This window comes from Desmodus rotundus, chromosome 3 (assembly GCF_022682495.2).
Source record: "Desmodus rotundus isolate HL8 chromosome 3, HLdesRot8A.1, whole genome shotgun sequence".
Classification (NCBI taxonomy): Eukaryota; Metazoa; Chordata; class Mammalia; order Chiroptera; family Phyllostomidae; genus Desmodus; species Desmodus rotundus.
The window spans coordinates 46,749,872-46,772,687 of NC_071389.1; the positions used below are offsets into that span (position 1 = coordinate 46,749,872).

Genomic DNA, 22,816 nt, shown 5'->3' on the forward strand with positions numbered 1-22,816 from the left:
CAGATTGTTGCAATGGTCTCTAAACTAGTCTCCCTGCTTCTTGTCTTCACTTCTCAGTCCATCTTCCCTGATGCATACAAATCTAAACACACATATAAATGCTTTGCTAAAAGCCTACTTTTGCTTCCTAGTAACCTAAAGAATGAAGTTCTAGTCCTTGTTTTGGCATAAAGGACCCCCATGACCTGATCTTTGCCAGTGCAGCCCCGTCTCCTGTCACTGTTTCCTTCTTACGTAGTTTTAGTAACAAATAGTAAACTACATTTAGGTGTCATCTATTTAATCCTTCCATGCCTATGTTTGTGTGGTTTTCTCAGTCTAGAATGCTCAGCCCACATTTCTGTTCCCACCAGACTAACTCTTACTCATCTTTTGGGACTCACATTGTGCGTGTCAGATGGGACTCTTCCCTGCGATCCTGGGTTGGGGTGGGTGCCTGCTCTCTGCTCTCATAGACCTAACTACTGCATGGGACCATGTGCTAATATCTTGCTATATTTTAAATTTACATTTATAAATCTCTCTTCCCAACTAAGTAGTGCTCCTCAAAGGCAGAAGCTCTATCATATTTGTCTCCATAGTCTAATATCTAGAATAAACTTCAGCAGATAGTAGATGCTCAATATGCATTTGCCAAAAGTTTTCATGTGGGTTACAGGAGGCATTTACCAAGGGAGGGGACCAGAGTCATTTCTGAGCATGACCTTGGAAGACATCTTCAGAGCAGACATTAAAGGCTTTCTTATCTGACTACACAGTTGCTCTATGGCAGTCCTTCCCCAGGTGGTGCCCCATGGGCAGGGCTCTCTTAACATACAGGCCCCAGACCAGCTGCTCCCCTCCTCTCAGCTACCTTCCCTAAGAGGCAGAGAAATGAAAGGAGGTGTAGACATGGGAAGCTGTCAAAGAAGGCTGAAGAGACATAACACCTCAAAGACAGAACCCTAAAGAATTTTAATGTGGCCTTGTTTTTAATCTGGATACTTTTTTAGGAGATACTTTTAAGAATTTAAAGAGCCTGGTGCCATGGTCCTTATGCCAGACCATGTATCAGTGAAATGTGGGGGAAGCCAGTCAGTCTAGATTGTGACAGAACTACTGTGTTACCTGGTATGTCCCAGAGCTCTTAAACATGTAGCAAAACAATGACTCATGACCCTTTTCCAGCCCAAAAGAAGCTGATATTCCAGCCATGACAGTTCATAAAGGCATTTACTTTTGATCTGGAATGAAATACAGGTGAAGGCTAATTTGGCGTCTGAGGGTGAATGGAAAGAGGATATGAAGTTTCATCATTACTGCCTAGTACCACTGATTGTCTCTGCGGTTCCATTAGCCATGTCTTGAGAGAAAAGGCGGTACAGTAGTCCCCCCTTATCTTCAGTTTCACTTTCCATGGTTTCAAGTAACCCCCAGACAACTGTGGTCCAAAACTATTAAATGGGAAATTCCAGAAGCAAACAATTCATAAGTTTTAAATTTTGCACCATTCTGAGTAGTGTGACAAAATCTCACACTGTCCCACTCCCTCCTCCCTTTGTCCAGTGTACCCATGATGTATATGCTACCTCTGCCTGCCCACTAGTCACTTAGTAGCCGTCTGTGTTATCAGATCAGTTATCACAGAGAGAGAGAGAGAGAGTGGGAGAGGGAGAGAGAGAGAAGGAGTCCACATTTGCATGACTTTTATTACGGTATAGTGCTAAAATTGTACCATTTTTTTTATTAATTATAATTGTTAACCTCTTAACTGTGCCTAATTTATAAACTGAACTTATAGCTATGTTCCTGAACATCATAGCTATGTATGTACAGGAAAAAACAGTAATATATACACTGCATAATAAGATAACATATTAGATAATATAATAATAGGATTCATACTTACCGAAGTTTTAGGCATCGACTAGGAAGGGGGATTGAAACCTATTTCCTGTGGGTAAGGGTGACTAATGCTTGAGTCTGAATGCTCTTGGATGGAAGCCCAGGCCTCCATGTAACGTTTCAATTGCCTTGTCACTCAGCCAAAACCATGTGACCTTAGTGTTGGAATTTGTCTAAGTATTCTAGGAAGTATAGGTTACCTTTTTCCTCCATGCATATATTTTTAGGTAAGAAAACTTTGAGATCTCTCAGACATAGATAATTGCAAGATACTGGAAGCGTGGAGTTAGGTCTCATATTTTTAATAAGTATATTAAAAAGCATTATATAGTAGGAAAATGCTAGACTCAGAATTAGACACAAAAATATTTAAATATTAATGCAATGTATTAACCATGGAGTCTTACACAAGTTATATAATCTCTTGGAGCCTCTGGCTACCCAAATGTAAAAAGTGGGTGGATGATAGCTACCCAGCAGGATGATTTATGGAGTAAATGAGGTCAAGTACATGAGAAGGCCTAACATTGTAGTTAGCACACACGTAGGAATCACATTTATTTTTTCTTTCATTTTCATTGTTAGTGACCAAGCTTTTTAGTCTCTATTACTGCTCTGAACTAACTAGGCTTTTTTTCCTCCTTCCACTCCACTCTGAAAGCTGCAGTTCCAGCACAACACTGACTGTTTTTAATAGAAGCAGAGGGATGACTAAACCATCCAGAAGAAAAATAGGGAGGCTTCTCGAGCAAGAACATGACAGAGGACTCGGCTGATTGACTCATTCAGAGCATCCATCATCATGGGTCCAGGGACAGACACTGAATTCTAAGCCTGACTGAGGCTCTAATTCCTTCTGAGGTGTTAAGGAATTTATTTAATTTCTGATGAAGAGTCACCATAATGCTAGGAATAGCTGAGTCATCTCTGCCAAAATCATTCATTATACACTATGGTTACACAGCGTAAAATTTTTTTAAAAACTGAGTTTCTACAGAGGAAGGGACTTAAATTGGAGTCCATGATACACAGCGAGCCTATAAACTCCCAGGAATAGTGCTCACACCCTGGTAGATAATGTGAGCATCAATATTTTATGGGGAGAAGATCCATAGCTTTTATTAGATTTCCAATGGAGTCTGTGACCGAAAAGAGCCACTCCTACATGTAAAAGACCTTATTTGTTACAGCTAGAGAGACCATTTTCATGAGTGTGTTTTTCTTGGAATTATAAAACATACACCCTGACGAAAACAGGATTAGAGCCATGTGTTTTTTCTATGAACTGAACTGTCTTCTAATGGGGTTTTTACTACATTTGTTTCTCAACAGAATTCAGACATTCCAAGTTTTACTTTGTGTATAAAGTGTGCTTAAATTTATAATAGTCTTCTAACTTTCCTTATCACTCTCTCATATTTCCTAAATAAAGTACTCCTTTGTTATCTCAGATGACAAGTTCCTTTAGGATAAGGGACCAAGTCTTGGAGTATAATCACACACAGTGGCCAGTTGCCTACCAGCCTTGAATCTGCACAACTTATATGTAAAACCGGCTCAATACTGGAGAGCACTCCTAAGCAGATGGGAAACAGCAAGCTGTTTCAAGCAAGACCTACCATTGGGTATAGCTGAGAGGCACAGGGTGCACCATAGTGGTGGGGTGGGTTTTGCTGGCAATTGATGGCAGAGAGTATTTGAAATGAGGAAGATGAACACTATCACCATTGACAAAATTAAAACTGGTATTCAGAGATAGAAATGGTATTGTTTTCCCTTGCCTTCTGGTTATGTGGCTGAATCTATTCTATCATACGGGAGTCCTAAAAGGCCTAGAGGGACGTACCCCATCTATGAGGAGACAACCTGTCACAAAGATGCCTGGTCAATCTCTTCAATTTCTCCAAAGGTAAAACGTACTCAACATGTTAGGACTTGGTGGCATAGAAAATACTTCATTCCTACATACCAACTACTGACATTAGTTGTTGATGTTGCTTTCTATTTTCCTGAATTTAAAATTCTTTTCCCGATAATAATGCTAGCAAGACGATGGAGTAGACCGTGTAGAGCAGATATTCCCAGGAGTGCTGGGAGAGGAGACTAGGGAATGAACCGGGAGGAGAACCAACTGGAGAGCTCTGAGGGATGTGAGCAAGTGCACGGTCAGGGCAGGGCGCTGTGTGCACCACCCACACTCCCCTCAGCCACCCAGCAAATGTGTGCCTATGGGTCAGGAGCACAGGCCCTGAGTTCCAACAAACACAAATATGACCCCTGACCCCATCGCTCAGTATCCATTCTGTGCTGGCAAACTCTGGATATTCTTTGAGAAGCCCCTTCCTTGTCTGTAAAGTGAAAAGGTTATACCTACATCACAGTGCAGTGCTGTGATTTTTAATGAGATAATGCATGAAAAGTCCATGGCAGGCATTGAGTAAATGCTAGCTTAAGGCTGGCTTATCTTATTCTGCAGAATTGAATTTTCTGAGAAAAAAGTTACAGTTTTAACATATACATATATATAAAATGTAATACATATTAAATTTTAAAAACATAAAAAGTGAGGTTTTAGCCCTGACCAAACAATTTTAAGAATTTTTCCTGGGACCCATTTTATATTCCAATTCAATTTCCAGGAAATATTGATTATCACAAGCCTTTGATTTTGCTAAGCAAATATATGCATGATTTCTTTAGTTTTCATAGCAGTCCTATGAAATAAGACCCACTTAATGGAAGAGAATACTGAGGCTGAGAGAGATATAAATTTATCCACAGTAACACAGGCAGCAAGTGGCAGCGAGTTAATTATGTGGGATTAGAGCTTCTGGCTACAGATAAATGATAATGAGAGATATGGCTTCTCCATGTAGGGATTGGAAGATACAGCTAGTTGACTTCCAAAGGGCCAAGTTCCCTTTCCATGGTGCAAAGCTGTTGCTGGGAAGTGGCTTCACAGCCAGGGACTTCATTTTCCAGCATCTGTTAAAAGTAGGTGAGACCATATGGTATATAAGTCAATGGTATATGAGCAAAACTCTGTCTCTTCCTGGCTGAGATGGTAAAGTAGTCAGGGTGACTTCCTCATGCTTTTATTCCCCCTCCAATGGCAGTTTTAGAGGCCATGTCTTGAAGTTGACAACTTCCTAAGGTGAAAGTAGCCGGGGTGAATAGATTGGATGTGTATCAGAAAGAGCACTAACAACACTGTGGAGAGAAAGGAAAAAGAGGAGTCAAAGGTGCTTTTTAGGTTCTTGGATGGAGCATCTTGAGGGACAATGGCACCATTTTACTTGTAGGTGGAACCCTTGGGGAAGGAGCTGGCTTGGGAAGAAGTTCAGTTTTAGATTACCCATTGCTCAGGTGACCAATTGTCATTATTTTTGTAGAGTGTTGAAAATTAAGCAAGATTTCATAGAATCTTAGAGTTAATATTATCCAACAGAAGGTATTAGAAAATATACTCTTACTTGGTTTTGGAGGGAAAATTGAAAGGAAAATTTTTTTCCTTTTTCATATTAATCGGGGAAGAGAGAAACTTTACTATTTGCACTGGATTGGATCTTTACTTTTATATGATATATACTGCTATAATTTACTGTTTTCAACTCAATTAAAATGATAATTATACAAGTAAATAATACCACTTTTTGCTTGAATAGCATTTTATTTATCACCATGTGAAACAGGTATTTTAGGTAGAAAGCTAAATTCTTGAGAGATCAACTGATTTTTCTCAATATCGTACACCTCATTAGTGGTGTAGCTAGAATACGATTTGGGGGCTGACCACAAACATAACAGAACTCTATGAGGAGTTTGAGTTCAGGACTCATAGGGGTTTAAACAGAAGGCTTTCACTTTGAATCTCATTTAGGATTGTCAAAATTGTTGTATTTACATACTATCACAAACACTAAACTCTTAAGTGGTGAGAGAGACTCGGGTATTCAGCTGTTTTAGTGAATTAAATACTTTAGTTAGACTTTCTGTATAGAACCTGACTCAAAAAGTGGTCTTCAAATAATTACTACAGCATAATACTTATAACACTAAAGCAATATTCAGTATTATGTTGTCTCTTGATGATCTAGAAAAGGCAGGTTATTTATGGAGGACATCATAGTGACCATTACACAAATTAAATCCTATTGGAGTCTTCTGGTACTAGGTAATAAATACTGCTGAAGGGGGAAGAAAGTATTCAGATGATGTTCCTTTCCCGTTCCATTATTTTCAGTGACCTCCCAGGGCACTTAAAATCTAAAGTCCTTAACTTGACCTTCAAGAATTTGTACGATCTGGCTCCTGACATTCTCATCTCATGTAACTCTTCATCTCAAACACCACACAATTATGCATGTGCATTAATGAGTAGATAAGGAGGAGCTTAAGTGTGTGACAGCTGCCTAATTGAAGGGAGGTGTTTCAGGGGTTTTGTTACTGATCTCTGATCTCACATAATTCAAGGGTAATATTAGATATCGTATCTTTTAACAGTGAACCCAAATACTCAGAAATCTGCTTACTGTACACACTGAATGAAAGGCTTGAATATAGCCCTGCCCAATAGTGGGAGGTTGATGAAGAGAACACTGACCAATGACAAGAAAAGTTGATATCTGAGCTTGCTATAGAAATATGAGGACTTAGAGTAATAGAATCATTAGTAGAGTAACAAACATGAATTTAAATATTTGAAATATAAGATATGTAAAGAAAGGGAAGAATAATATGATCATGTAGCCTAAGAAGATGATTGAAGGGATGGCTTAGTAAACCTGCAAGCCTACCAATGTTTTTTTCAAAAGGGCTGAGTTGTTATTTTCTGCCTCCAAAGAGAATAGACTGAAGAAGAGCAGATTTTCAGTGCAACTTGATAGATTTGTATTATCTAACAGGAAGAACTTCATGACAATGAACTTTGTTACCTATTGGAATTTATGGTCAAAGGATACATGGATGGGTGGGTGGATAGATGGCCAGATGGAGAGGTAGACAGATGGAGGAAAGGTGAATAAATATATGGATAATCATTATTATTACTATAAATTTTGCAAACAGGGTCAATCCACATGCATCCCAGAGACCTTTAAGGCATCTCAAAGAACTCAGAGCTAAAATCTTTTCTTTAAAAAATTTTTTTTTTACTTATTTTAGACAGAGCAGAAGGGAGGGAGAAAGAGGGAGAGAAACATCAATGTGTGGTTGCCTCTTATGTACCCCCTACTGGGGATCTGACCTGGTCCACAACCCAGGCATGTGCCCTGACTGGGAATTGAACCAGCAACCCTTTGGTTCACAGGCCAGCACTCAGTCCACTGAGCCACACCAGCCCAGGCTTAAATTCTTTATTTAGTTACCCTTTAAAATCTTTATTTTGTGTATGTTTATCTGATGACTGATTTTTTAAAAAATATAACTCCCTGTGTATTTGTTTTTAACTTTAACCATTTCCATTTCCTTTTGGAAGGATATTTCATGATTCTTACTAGATAAATTTAGCTAATAACGTGTGGTATGCTGGGTCAGCCGTGCCAATCAAATCTCCTTTCCCCTTTCTCCCACTCTACTTCCATGTAGTAGATTAGAATTAAACCAAAACAATTCTGTGTAAGACGCATTCCAGCTTTCTTGTTCAGCCACCTTTGAAGAATTTAACTGACAGCACTAACAGGTACATGTAGTGACAATTTAGAGATTTTACCAAAAGACTTGCTTCTTTCTCTCTGGATGATGTATAAAAAGGCAAGGGCATACAAAAAGCGTTTGTTACTGTCCAGTTTGCTTTCTTTTAAATTTATTTTCTTGTTGAAATGGAATGTTTTGAAAATGAGGTTTAGATAATTAAGATTCAGTTGAATATTTGTGTTTGAGTCTGGAAACCAGATTTCATCTGAGTGGGATCATTAACTTTGGTTCTGTGTGCATGTCACCGTCAGGCTCAGGAGGGACTTGAGATGGGAGAAGAGACGAGAATCCATCAATGTGGAGAGAGAATGACAGAGGGAAAGAAATGATAAGAGAGAAACCACTCTACAGAATAGCATTCTCATTAGCAGATCAAATTAATTTCACTGGTGTTTGAAGCATTGTTCTCCAAGCAAGGTGAATGTCTTTCCACCAGCATGGAATCTGAAAGCTCCAAATTTTATATACTAACCCAAGTATAATAGAAGTAACCCAAGTACAATAGAATAGATTTGCCTCCAAATCATTCTGGGAACACCAGCTGATTAAAGTTTGTAATAGACATGTACATAGTAAAGGCTTAATCAATGCTGTGTTTTCCTGCTACAGGACATAGTTTTATTTCTTACTGTGAGTCTTTCAATGCCCATTTACCCTTTATGATAAAAGTTAGTAAATTACATTTCTTGAGATCAAGTTTGGTTTTGTTGTTAGTATAGCTGTAACCAAGAAAAGCTTGAGATTTTGGAACTGCGATTATTTTCTAATCTTGATGCATTTTTTGTTTCTAAAAGAATAGAGCTCTGGAGATGCTGTAAGTGCTGAAACCAGGCATTTAGTTACTCTTACGTACTTAGTTAAAATAACTGATTTCTAGTTGCTTTATAAATCAAAACTGCAAGAAAAGCAAAAGAAATCTGTATAAAGTGGTGTGTAATGTATTTCACATGTTATTTAGCTGGGATTTAAACTTTACAAAACCTTTTATAATACATACCTGAAAAAACTGAGGTTCAGGGAGGTTAAGTAATTTGCCCAGGAGATGGTGAAGATGAGATTTGAAGCAGTCCTGTCCTACGGAGCTCAGAGCTCCTTCATCTTTATAACTACATCTGCTTCCCATGGATCCTGTTACTGTACTTGAAGCTTAATAGAAAGTTTTGTCTGCTTAAAATTCTCCCTAATTCCACCCAGCTCCTTCATTACATGAACATTAGCATATCAAACACTAAGTCCTTTTTGTGACAAACCTGTTCTATGACCATCTTTAACATTTTCTTCCATGGTACCAAAAGATTAAATATTTCTTTTTTAGAAAAGTCATTACTGTTTTTAGCTTTTAAAGGTCATAATTTCCTTCTAGCAATTTCCATTTTAGTGCACTAACATGAACTTCCATATATCAGATGTGAACTTCAAAGTGCTCTCAGCATCAGGCTGCTGTGCAATTCAGTACTGATGGAGTGTGTCAGTCACTAAGATGCTCGTTTCTCCCAATAGGCTTAGCTCAGAATGTTGGGGTACCATGTTGTATAGAGGCTTTGTTCTTGCTAAGTATGAAGATTCCCTGGATTATGTTTAAATCACATAAAAGTGAAGATAAAGCATTCAGACCAAAGAGTGCATACCTACCAATTTTAAACGAATTGGTTAAAATCGCAAGTATGTAGAGCAGTCAACCATTTGTTGACTGACTACCATGTTCCAAGTATAGCTAGACACTGAACTCAACTTTTCATATTCCCTGGTACTCACCTTAATTAAGCATCTTCCATATCTTAGGCAGTAGTCAAAAAAATTGTAAATATCATTTTAAAAATTATGGGAGAGACTGGCCTTCATCCTAACTGGTCTTACGTCTTTCTGTAAGATTCTCTGACAAAGAATTTCAATTAAATTATAGTACCTATATTTAAAAGTTAGAGGAAGAGCTGGTGTGCAAAGCATCATGATCTTTTCTGACAGAAATACATTGAACATCATAATGAATAGATATTGCCCGTCTAGAGTTGCTGTCAGTATGTACATTATGTCCGGGACAATTAAATTTGCCTGTTTTTTATTACTGAGACCATATGTTTGGCCTGGATTCTTGCAGAAAGTAAATAATTCCATTATATGTGATTCACCTTTCAGTAACCCTCCAAGCTGATGAAGATTCAAACAAAAAATTTATATTTGTTATAGAAATAATTCTTTTAGCAAACATGTTCGAGTGTTATGTTTGTTGGGGAGCATTAAAAGATTTAAATATGCAAAATATAGTCTTTGTGTTTGAGATACACGCAGCCTAATTTTTCTAAAAATGTCTCTCAATTTTTAAAAAATCAAGGGGTTTTTTTTTGCATGTATGTTTGTTTGTTTTTAATAAGAGGTCAAAATGAATTGTGATGAGTAACAAAAAGATATTCCAAAGACATGAAGGGCATGGACTCTGGAGTCAGGCAGAGGGACTTGGTGGAGTGGTCAGCCAGTTACCACTTGTGTGACCTGGCACCAGTTACTCCTCATGCCCCATGGGAGGTACCTAATCAATACAATAATAGCTCCCCCCTTATAAGATTGTGTTGGGCTAAGATAAGGAAGTTCCTGACGTATTTTCTAAAATAGTGTAAGTGTACTTAATAAATTTACATCTACTCATCTTTATTTGTAATATGTGTTTTGGGCTAAATCAAGCTTTTCAATGTGCCATTGTGTACATTCTTCACCTAAAAACACGGTGGGGTCACAGCGCACTCCTCACCCTGGGTCCCTGGCCTAATGCCTATGCATTCAAATAGGTCTGTCCTGTGCAGTTTGGGGCTCCTTCTCCTTCCTTAGTAATTCTGTATACAAAAATGAATATCAAAAAACTCAACATCGATGGAATGTAGATCACAAACATCAGGAAAAGTCGTTCATTTTTTTCTGTTTTAATTATTATACAAACTTTCAGTGGCTTTTTAAAAAAATGTTAAATAAACACTGATGTTGTATCTGCTGTGTACCAGACGTTGCCCTGGGTACTGTGAGAATCATCATTAACACCCTATAAGAAGTTGCTTAGCTTGGAGCCAAACAAACCTGACTCAAAATCTTGGTTTTATCACTTGTTTGTTTAGTGACCTTGGAAGAGGAATTTAAGCACTTTGTGTCTGTTTGTTAATCCACCAAATAGGGGGTCAGTAATACCTTCCAGGCTTGTTGAAAGAATTAGTTTGTGTAAAGCGCTCAGCATAGTGCCTGGCACATATGAGGTACTCAGTGACCAAGCAGTGACTTCCCCTTGTTCCTAGTAATTACAGAGAAAGAAACTAAGCCTGTCCCTCCAAAGCTCATGCCCTGTGAGAACATAAATCGAACATAGAAAGTAACACAATACCTCATAGACTCTCTATTAATTTTGCTGCAAATGACAACCAGCAGAAGGTCAAATTGGGATTTGATCCCAGATCTTTGGATTCCAAAGGAGGCCATGCATTCTGCTCCCTTCTACATGTCTACAGATTCTGTTTCTTTTTTTCCTTCCCCACTCCCTTTCATCTTTCCCCCCTCCTATCACAGAAGCATCTGGCTTGAACTAGTCTGTGTCTTTTTTCATATGTGTGGTAAAATACACATACCATAAAATTTCCTATTTTGGCCACTTTAAAGTGTGCAATTTTGTGGTATTTAGTGCATTTTCAATGTTGTGCAACCATCACTACTACCTAGTTCCACAACTTTTTATCACCTTTGTACCTACCTGTTAAGCATCCCTGTGTCCCCTCCACTCTGCCCCTGGCAACCTCTAATGTGCTTTCTGTATCAATGAAATATTCTGCTTTGGATATTTTATATAAATAAAATCATACTAATTGTGCCTTTTTATATCTGGCTTCTTTCACTTAGCATAATGTTCTCAGGCTTCGTTCATGTCATAGTATATATCAATTCTTCATTCCTTTTTCTGGTTGAATGATATTCTATGGTATGGGTATTCGACATTTGTTTATCCATCCATTAGTCGATGGAGAACGATTTGCTTTTAAGGAGCATTGTATTTAGAAAAAAATTTAAATTAAATGATTAAGCATACCTTCATTAGTTTGATTATATATGTAATAAATGGAACCTAAATGTTCTTGCAGAAATCTAACATCTGTTTGTCTAAGTCCAATGTCTAATTCGGCAGTTCTGGATGCACAAGGAAGAGGTTCTCAGTTCCACAGCCTGGAAAAGAGTCCTTCTACTCCCAGATCATCAAAACAAAAACACTTTTTTCCCTTTTGAGCTCTCTGTTTTGATACTGGCAAGGAAAAAGTCACTTCATTTCTCAAAAACACTATTTTTTCCTCCCATGTTTGGTAAAAAATAGTTGACAAAAGATTCATGACCCGGCCCAGGAAAAATTACACTGTAGAAAATGACTAAAATTTTCATTGAGTTCTAGAGTCATGAATGAAGAATCATTTGACACAGTGTGTGATTTTTCTTAAGTTTATCAAGTTATCATATATAGTAGCTTAAATTTGTTATTCCTGTAAGGTCTTTGACTCATTGCTTTTTTTCAAAGAATTTCTTTGAATTTTTGAAATAAACTCTCAAAAGACATGTGCACACATCCTCATCCACTTTAACACAGTTGGTAGGATTGTTTCTTCCTTCATTTTCTCAAAGAGCTGCTGAGATGTGAAGAACTTTTACATTTTCTACTTTGTTTGCTTTTTAGTCTTCCATGGTTTTTTTTCCTGCCTTCCTAAACTTCCCAAATCTTCTCCACTTTTTAAGGGGGAAAGTTTTCAATGATTTTTTTTTCAACAATTGGATTAGTTTTGATTTTCCGGAACATCCCATCTTTGGTGCATTCCTGTATGCATTTCACATATAGCTGTATTCTGTGTATGGGAAACGTGACTTTCAATGAAAGTAAAGCTATGGACTAGCATAGCGTTTTGTGAACATGTGCAAATTCTTTGATCCTTTTTACTGGCTGATTTGTTATAGAATGAAAGATCAAAATGCAAAATGAATGCAACTTGTATTCAGCTTCACATTTAGAAATGATCCTGGGAATGGACTCTATGTTTCCCAGATCCTGATCCAGCACACTTTTCACTGGAAAATGGACAACTCGTGATGTTCATGACCTAGTTCCTATTGGCTATTGTCCAAATCGGTGGTCAAAAACAGGACAGTCTATGGAAAATTACTATTGCCTGCTCTGTTACTAATTTAATACAAGAATTACTGGAATCTGTGTGTATTTTCTGATCTGTTTGGTAGGGCTATTTCTTAATCATGATAAAGTTATAGAAAGTAAAGTGATTGGAAAACATATGATAATAATAGCATTTGTTTCATGGCCCCATAAAAACCAGTAGTGATTGGTGAATATGGCATTCATTGTAAAGCCAAAGCTAAATTGGACACATGGAGAAACCAATTAAGAGACTCAAAACCCAAGGAAAATCAAAGGAAAAAAATGATGATTGTAACTGATATTTTTGTCCCTGTAAGGAGATAAGGCAATTAGAAATGGGAGGGAAGAAAGTTTTTAACAATCAAAGTTAAAAATGATGGGAGGGAAGGTGTTCCTAAATATTGTGGGTGAGTAGCTTTTCAAATGTCAATAACTTTTTTTTCTAAAAACTCCTCCTGCAGAGAGAAATGAAAAATAGTTTTTATGTGGGAGGCTTTTTTTTAAACAAACATTGACATTTTAAAAACCTAAATGTTTTATATGAAATGACTATGAAAGTACAAAATCAGACAGAACAGAGGCATTTTGGAGATTATATTTGAGTAGTACCCTGAAAGCCAAATAATGAATGACTCAGATAATCTGAGCAGTTTGGGCTGACTCACATGTTTTGGAAGAAGGTGTCATCAAATCCCTCATTCTGTCAGTGTTTTCCCCTTTGTTCCACCTGGTAGTGCCAAACAAATCCTGAAACTCAGTGACTTTTCCACTCCAACTTGTCAAAAAGACTTTCCAAATCCCAGGAAAAAAAGAAACCTAAGGTTTTGAAATATAAGCATTTAGCATGTTTGAATAATACTCAGTAACACAAGGAACATAAGTCACAGAAGTAACTATGGAACACGCTGGAAATGAGAATCTTAAACAAAGCCTTGACAGGATAAAAATGGCAAAATCAAGACTGGGCCTGTTTGTCCTGGATGGAAGAAAGAAGCCTTCATACCCCAACACTGCCTGAACGATGCTTCCTGGAAGATATTTTAAATCAATAAGTATTATATAGTACTTGTATTAGGTGTAGGGGACATACAAATGTAGGAACCTTGACCTCTGTCATAAGAAAGGTGACAGCCTATCATCAGGGAAGCTGATACAGGAAATATTAAGTGGAACAGTTGGATATATTACAATACATATAAGAGCAACATTTTGGAGAAGCACAGAATAGTCAATTTCTTATACCATTAGGACTGAGAAATCCTCTCTGAGGAGGTGACATTTGGCTAGGCCTTGAAGGGTGAATTAAAATTCTGAATAGCAACCAAATAGGAAAAGCATTTCAACCAGAGTAAGGAAAAGGAAGAAAGGGATGCCAGAGTACAGATGTTGGGGTAATTCAAAGAATGGCTAATAATTCAGGGTAGCCACAGAATTGAGGAACTAGAAAAAGATGAGATGGGAATATAGGACACCAAGATGTGTCAGGTTAGCGTAGCTCTCTTGGAATGGTTTACATAGTTGGTGTCTTGGAATTACCCAAGCCTCAAGAATGTGACTAACCTGGAAATTGCTATTCTTCTATATTTGTAATTTGGTTTCTTGGCAGGACCAATTAGGGTAGTGAATAACAACATTGTAAGAAAAGCTTGCAATCTTTCCTATACCGTGCCCTGATCTCCCTTTCATTCTTTTACATACTTCAGTTGCTTATGGTGCTCGGCACTTACAGTGCTGAATCTCTGATAGACATCTGTTGGAAAAAGCAGTAGTGAATCACATGCACATACTCACGCATACACGTACATCCAACCAAAGAAACTTCCACTGCTTTTGAACATTTAAATTTAAGGCATGTGTTGCAGTTTTAAAAATATGTTCATATGAATGTTGCCAGGAACACTCAAATAGAAAATAGATTTCTTTGACCCTTTGTTGTTTTCCCACAGGATTGAAAAAACGTACAAGGAAAGCCTTTGGAATACGAAAGAAAGAAAAGGACACTGACTCTACGTAAGTACTTTAAAAGTTTGCCTCCTCAAAGAAGCTAGTTGACTAAGAATGCTGTGGTAATTGTCATTTTTAGAGTACACAGAGTCCCCTTGGATAAAATGTAATATTCTATTTCTGGATAAACTGTAGCTGTTCAGCATAAACAGTTCTTAGATTTATGCTACAAAGACTTTTCATCCCGTGTTCAATTTTTCATCGTGCTATTATTTTATAATCCGATAACCACACTTTTCAGAAGTCCTGGGAGGCAGGTAGTGTTATTGTAATTTCTGTGGGGACTAAAAGTGTTCATTTCCACCTCTAGGGTTGCCTGAGTAACTGAAATGAAGAAGCAAACACCTGTTTAGGTAGATTAGGCTGGGCCAGAAACAGAAATTAGTCTAGATAACATTCCAAAGCTTTTACTTGGGATGCCAAGATTCTGTACAAGCAGAACTGTAAATCAACCAACAGAATTCACAGGAATGATAGGCTATTGGGCTGCAAATAAGAAACCAGTGCTAAAACAACCCTGTAGATACTTTTACACATTTAAATGATCACACCCAAGATAATCAATTGCCCATAGACACTGATAAAGCCATCTTGAAAGTATCCAATGATACAACAGTTTTATTGCATTTTTTTGACCACCTCAAATTCTCCTTTAGATTATCTAGCTTTGACACACAATCTCAGGTGCATTTTTGAGCCAGGCAGGTAACTCACACATGGAAAGTAGGATGGCCAGGAACTCAGGATTCCAGCCCAAGACCAGTGTGAGGAGAACACCGCTACTCACCTGCAGCTGGTGGTGGCCATGTAAAAGTGAAGAGCTGGTGTGGTCTGCTATACATCAGAATAATGAGACATTAAACCCATCATTTGGCTGGAATCCATGAGAGAAAGTTAGAAAATGGGAAAATCAATACTTGTTTGGGCACAGCTGAAAATGAAGAAGGTTACATTTATTTATCACCCTTAGCTTTTCTTTCTTTACATTTTTACCATGCATAAATTTTATCACAGTATACTGAGCATTGCCCTATGTCCTTGTCCTCCAAGATTTTACAATTCATGGGATAAAATATCTACCACACAAACTGAAATACCTTCCATATAACAAAATGAGATGACATTTGAAACTACTAGTGTGGTACCTAGTACTTAGTAAATGCTCAGTAAATGGCACCAACTACTACTCTTAGTATTACTAATACTAATAAATATGTGGTAAGTTCCTTGTGAGCAATTAAAAATGGAATTCATGGGAATTTGAAGGTGGGAAAGCTCACATTTGGACAGATGATCAGTGAAGTTTCAGGGAGGGAGGAGCTTTAAGTTTGACCTTCATGTTAAGAACAGGCATTTCATGCAAAAGGAACAACAGCTGCTAAAGCAGAGAGGTGGAAAAGTCTATTGATATTTAGTGCAAAATAGAGCAGTTTGCCCACATGTCAGCTACAGGTAAAGATGAAAACTGGGGGCAAGTCTGGAAAGCAGATCAGAGCCGGAGAGGAAGTGCCAGGCTGTGGTGTCTGGGCTTCCTTCTGCAGGCAGTGGGCAACCTTGATGCCTCAAAGGTTTTTAAGCAGGAGAGTATAAAGGATTGGGGGAAATAAAAGCAATTTTTTAAATCTAGATATCAAATATTAAGCCAACTGTTCTTACATTTTCTTTGTGCTTTTTCTTTTAGTAAAAAGTTATTTCGTGGAATTCACATTTACTCTAGTCTTGTTTTTCTAAACAATTGAATTAGGAATTTTTTGAAGGACAACATAATTACTATTGTTTCTTAAGAAGTTGCCATTCTCTAAACAACCCGCAGAAAAGGTGATGGTTCTTTCACTGGAATCTGAAGACTGGCTCTGCTTCCAGCGTTGCCAACATTCCCACAGCCTTGGGAGACTTTTCCTCCCTTGGCCTTGGTTTACACTAGATGGAATCCAATTTCCCCAAAGAGCCAGACCCTGTACAGTCTGTCAGCAACATTTGCTGTCACCTACAATGTGCCACGGGTTATGTGGGACATCATTAGACACATCTCAGGAGAACATTAGCAGAAACTGAAGCTATTTTTCTTTGAAAACAGTGTCTGTAACTGACTTCACATAATCTCTGGTGTGTGAAGAAAATTGAAAACAAAAAAATTTCCTCAAAAGGGAAAAGAGGTCAAACAGCCTCCCCAGAGCAGGGTGAGCTAATTTTCATGCGGCCAAAGCACTGCTCTTCCATTACCATTTCTAAAGGTATGAAAATGAGGAATTTTTCCTCATGGGTTTGGGTGGATGCCCAATATCTCTCTGCAATACTCTAATGAAACATTTGCTTGTAGAATCCCAAGCATCTCTTTAACTTATCACTGGAGCACCCCAAAACACTTATGTAATAGCAAATTAGCCATAAAATTGGTTCCACTGGCAATGATAGTCAGAAGACCAACACTTTAGTCTAAGCCTTTGATTTCCCTGAGCCCCAGATCTCTCATTGGGTCATATATCATTCTTGCAAAAGGTTGGCAAAATGCTCTGGGAATTTACCATCCCTTCAGCTTTAGGTAAGGGTAGCCTGCCATCGTTAAAACTTTGTTGACACAAACTGTTTTCAGAGCTGTTGCAACCCCCTCAGGTTTGCCACGCCACCTGCTCAGTACCACCAGCCCCAACTTCAGCTGATCAAACCTCCTTAGATACAGAGTGGGGTTAGAACCAGAGCTTCCTGATTTAATCATCATTACAGCATCTGGTATAGAGAGGAAAGGGAAGAGCCTGTGCTAAGTGGAAGGCCCTGTGCGGGGTAAATTGTATATACTGACATTCCTTTTAATCCTCACAGTAATTCAATAAGGTTAGAAATCACATCTCAATTTTAGAGGTGAGAAATCAATGCCAAAAGGGATTAAGTAATTTGCTGAAGGCTACCCAGAAATAAGACTTCAAACCAGAATCAAGTCCAGAATCAAGTGCCTGGGCTTTTATCACCCAGATGAAAAAGAATAGATGGGCAAAGTTATCATCAAGGCTGATAGGAGGATAACAGAGAAAAGGCAGTAGTTGCAAGAAGTAACTGGCACTTTTTAAAACAAAGGCAAAGACCCCATGGTCAATGATTAATTTTAAAATAGAGGTCATAAATATAATGGGTCTGCTATTAAATTTTTTAGAATCATTTAAAAATAAAATATGAAATTTTATAAAAAGGGTTATGAAGTGAATTGAGAACCCATGCCTAAGTGTCAGATGCTGCTAAAATCTCTGTACGCCCCATCCTAGGTCATACTATATAGCGATTTTATTCTAGATGACATTTATGAGCATTTACTATCTTCTAGACACTATTTCAGGCTATCCACTTACATAAACTCATTGAATTCTCTACTTGTCCTATGGGGTATATGTACACGCTATTATCATGGCCATTTTATAGATGAGAAAACTGAGACACAAAGGGATGAAGTGATCCGCCCAAGATTGTGCAGTTAGGAAATATAGGCTGATTGAACCCAGGTGTCTGGCACTAGAACCAGAGCTTTTACCTGCCAGGCTTACTACCACCACACTTGGAGGCACCAGCCCATTTCCATCAGTAGGTAAGACAAGGGATCAGAAGACACCAATGCTGCTATATGCAATTACAGTTTTTCTGATTTAAAAATTTTGAAATGCCATCCTTATAGAGGCAATATGCAGGGGATCAAGTGGCCTCTCATGTAAGATCCCCTATAGATATGCCCTTATATCTGGACCAGTAGTGGGCAACACTGCCACCAGGCCTATCTCCAGAGACTTGTCTTCTCCCATCTATTACCTGCTGCCCCCAAAGATATCCCCACAAGTTTCAGTGCCTCTGGATTTATCTTATACAAAAGTTGATACAATCACCTCTTTCTCAATTCCTTTAGCAGAAGCTAAAATTCTAGGAAGAAATGCTCATTTTCACTATATACATTGGGTTGGCCAAAAAGTTCATTTGGTTTTTTCTGTAAGATGACTCTAGTAACGCCTAACTGTCTTTAACTTCATTTGAAACATTTTTGTTAGATTGTATTGTGGAAGCTGTCATAGAAGCGTGCATTTAAAAATCTTATCAAAATTGGTGAATTTTTTTGTAGCCATTTTCTTCCACTGAAGATGGAAGAAAATACACAACATTTTCAGCATATTATGCTTTATTATTTCAAGAAAGGTAAAAATGCAACTGAAATGCAAAACAGATTTGTGCAGTGTGTGGAGAAGGTGCTATGACTGACTGAACGTATCAAAAGTGGTTTGCAATGTTTTGTGCTGTAGATTTCTCACTGGACAATGCTCCAAGATCAAGTAGACCAGTTGAAGTTAATAGCGATCAAATCAATATATGAATTGAGAGGAATCAACATTCTACCATGTGGGAGACAGCCAACATACTCAAAATATCCAAATCAATAACGTTATTGGTGAAAATGAAACATGTGTCTTTTATTTTACGGAAAAAAATTAAACAGACTTTATGGCCAACTCAATAGTTCTGAAGAGAAAAGCTGGTTTTGGTGATTATGAGTTGGTACCTTTCCTCTGTGCTTTCCTACCAACCTGAGCCTATTGTGGCCATGATAACTCACTGGATTTCTTGCCTCTCTCATCCATGATGAGCACGTCTTCATTATTTTTATCCCCAGATCCTAGCCTAGTGCCTGGCCCATTATAAGCACTCACTATTTGTTCAATGAGTTATAACTTTTATCAGTTAAGACTCTTCCTATTCTTCTATTTTAGATGAACTTTCTTTAAACCAACTAATTCCCATAGCCAGGGAATGTCAGAAGACCTTCTGTCAACTCCAATGGTCTTTCAATATCAGCATCCTCTCTGCTTCTATCCTCTTTGTCCACATGGACACAGAACTGGTTATGAAAAATGATGCACCTCCACTAAGTGTTTTATAATCCAAGTAAAAATATTCTGCTAATTTAGAAGGGGTTATTGATGAGGAAGGGGAGTCACATCTTGAAACCTGGGAGATGTCCCACTAACTCTCTGCATTTCTCTCCCTACCCACCCTATGAAGCAATAAATAAATAATTTCATCACCTGGTCCCACCTCCTATGGAAAGTTCCAATCATACCAAACTCCTCAAGATTTCACAGTCCACCTTCTTACTTCTCCATTCCTCTGACTCCTCCGATTCAGTTTTTCAAAATAACGATAATGACAACATTCCTCTATTGCTACAAAGTCTAATGTGGCTGCAGATGGACAGTTTTGTGTTCCTAGTGCAGAAAAGAAAAAACAGTGATAGCCAACATTTTTGAATACTTACTGTGTGTCAGGAACTATTACAAATTCTTTATAGATATACATTGTTTTATTCAATCTGGCTTACATAAGTTAGGTAATGTGTTCAAGGTCACAGAACTAGTAAGTGGTGGACAGAGTCTGGACACTCAGATTCATCCTATTCTAAAGCCCTTACTGCTAAGCACCTGGAGCTACCATGCTACCCTTCCAGCTACCCTTCAGTCATCAGGGTGAGCGCTTCGGAAACATTGCCCTCCATCTCCTGCTTTCCTATAATCAAAGGAACAGTCAATAGAGAATTATGGAAGAAAATACAGATTCTCAAAGTAAGTTCAACAATACCATAGAAGTTCCTTCTCAGGGTGGAAATTCAAGACCCCTCACAGGGGAGAAGATGAGAGACAGTGAACTGGTTTGCATTCCCTGCAGTAGTTTTAAATGGAGCCGTCTAGCCTGGGACAGACGCTTAATGAGCTCTCCTCTAAAAGGCAACCAAAACACTGCTCCAGCAATTTGTCCTCGTGGACTTCAAGTTTTAATGAGAATCTCCCTCCTGCACACACATAGACACACCCGACACTCAAATACCACTAGACAATGTGTTTCGATTTAGTTTGCTTTAGATAGTTTACTGCGGTGTGAATGCCGGAAAGGGGAGAGAGGTGCTTAATGTTTCTACTTGTTAAGATGCTTTGTGTAGCAAGAACGATTCATTTTCCTAATAGCTACAAATTTCTTTTTGTTACAGAGGTTCACCGGATAGAGATGGAATTGTAAGTATTTAAACGATCATTTTCAGTAGGTTTGCACTTTAATATAAGCTATGGTTAAATTTCTTAAAGCCCCATTTTTTTCTATAGGGAAAAAATAGCTTAAATGATTTCTCAGACCTCTCATTGTTATAATTTTCTGTAGTAATTGCATGGGACATAAATGCAGTCTTGGTCATATTAAACTTATTTATGGCATTCACCTAAAGCCCTGCCCTAGATTAGGCAAGCAAACCAGTCACCAGTATGGTGGGTCAAAAACCAGACAGTTCCTGTAGGGCTGCTGCCATCAACTGTTATTTCATTTCCAATTTAATGATATAAAAACTCATTATGTGAGAATGTTTTTCTCCAACAGAGGCCGCAAAGTCATAATGGAGCTGAGATCCAATAAAACTGAAAGAAGCTTTTCCCCTTTCATAGTTGAGCTGCAGATACATTTTCTGTATTAAATTCACAAGTAGGGAATGGTCTTGAAACCACTTATGCCTGAATTTACAGCCTGAAGGAAGAAAGTGTGTCCACCAGGGATTTAGATTTAATAGTAACTCTGACTCCTTGCTGGTCCCCAGATTTCTTGACTTTTAAAGAAGTCTGTGGTGCCTTGGCTTGGATTTATCTGAGCTGTGCTTATGGGAGTCTGCACCCACTTCTAAAATGACTTCCTTCCAATCTAAATCAGATGCCTATTCACAAGGTTCAAAAGAACAGCTGTTACTGAAAAAAAGGACTCACATTAGGCTCATTGGGCTGGAGTGGGAACTAAAATAAACCTGGTGGTTAAAAATATGTTTTTGAAAAATCACCCTTTATAGTATTTTACCTACATTGGGGTGTTAATGGCAGCTATAGCAGGTTTTCTCCCACGCTTGACTCAAGGTTCCTAGTTTTGGGGTGCCTGTAGCATTCATGTAGTTCTTGCCATGAAATGTTAAGAAAATAGACTGAAGTTTACCAGACATTGGGTAACACTATAATCAAGGCTCTATTCAGCAGGGGAAAAAAAAGACCCAGAAGACTCAGCTTCTCCTCACCTCTTGCTTCTGGCTCAGAGCCCTCTCGTTAACTCTGTCTCAGGTACTCTCTGCTTCTGTGTCATCTCTTTGCTTCTGTCTGGGTCCCCTCCCTGGGTTCTCTTGTCCCCTCCATTCCAACTTCCACAAGGCTCTTAGCTATCCTCTGCTTTCTCTCCCTGCTGCTCCCAGGCTGGATTGCTATTTCTTGCTTCTTTCCCTCTGCCACCCTGAGTCTTGTCCGTTTTCCTTTTTCTGAAGCCCTTCCCACCCTCATTGTCTGTGAGACCCCATTGCCACCTCAGTGTTCTCTGCTCTTCTAGGGACCACTAGTTTAAATTCCTGGTAGAATTTGCGCCCAGGTGCCTGGTGCATTGCTGGCATGGAGGGAGCACGCACTGCATTGATGAGCCCAGCCGTGATTCTGCGGACTTGTCCACTCGAGCTCAGGGCTTTGTACCGGAGTTCCCCAGGTTCTCCTTTATCACCCCCGTTCCAAGTCAGATAAAGTCATTTACCAGTGCTTGTACCCAATTTGTTTCTCAATTGGAAATACCATAAATATCCCTGGTCGTGATTATTAGGAAAGGGGAATTATGTAATTTTGATTTCTCAGGAAATAATACAGACCCATTTGAAAAAAGCTACATTTAAATAAATGCTAGTTCTCTGAAACAGGATGTTCAGCTTCACGGATAATTGGAAATTATTATCCAGCTGCTAGGTTTGCTATTTGGAAATGTTCCCCAGGTTTTCCCTACTAACTGTTGTCACCAAATTTGAGAACTCCATATTGTACCAGTGCCATAGGGGTCCAAGTTGCTGTTTGCATTCAGTCCACAGAGACCTGAACCTGATTTTATTTCAAATTCAGATTGATTACTTGCAAACCTTGTGTCTGTGGACCCGCTCTATTTTCACATGGCTGATTTAGCTTCCAAATTACTGTCTTTTGGATGTCTGAAGTTGAAATTTATGGTTTCACTGATGTAGTTCTACCAACTATAGGTGGTAGTGCACCCACT

The 22,816-nt window shown here is 38.4% G+C and overlaps 1 protein-coding gene across 11 annotated transcripts in view; it reads left to right on the forward strand.

Moving 5' to 3' along the window:
* The window catches only part of SGIP1 (SH3GL interacting endocytic adaptor 1), a 193,139-nt gene that overhangs the window by 67,321 nt on the left and 103,002 nt on the right, over window positions 1-22,816 (forward strand). For 6 of the 11 annotated variants that reach the window (XM_053920512.1, XM_053920515.1, XM_053920516.1 and 3 more), the window contains exons 2-3: window positions 14,689-14,752; window positions 20,757-20,781. In XM_053920512.1, the coding sequence (XP_053776487.1) occupies window positions 14,689-14,752; window positions 20,757-20,781 (89 nt within the window). Of the gene's footprint in view, window positions 1-14,688; window positions 14,753-20,756; window positions 20,782-21,771; window positions 21,856-22,816 lie in introns of all 11 variants that reach the window. The other 5 variants (XM_053920514.1, XM_045199489.2, XM_053920511.1 and 2 more) reach the window with 1 other exon arrangement.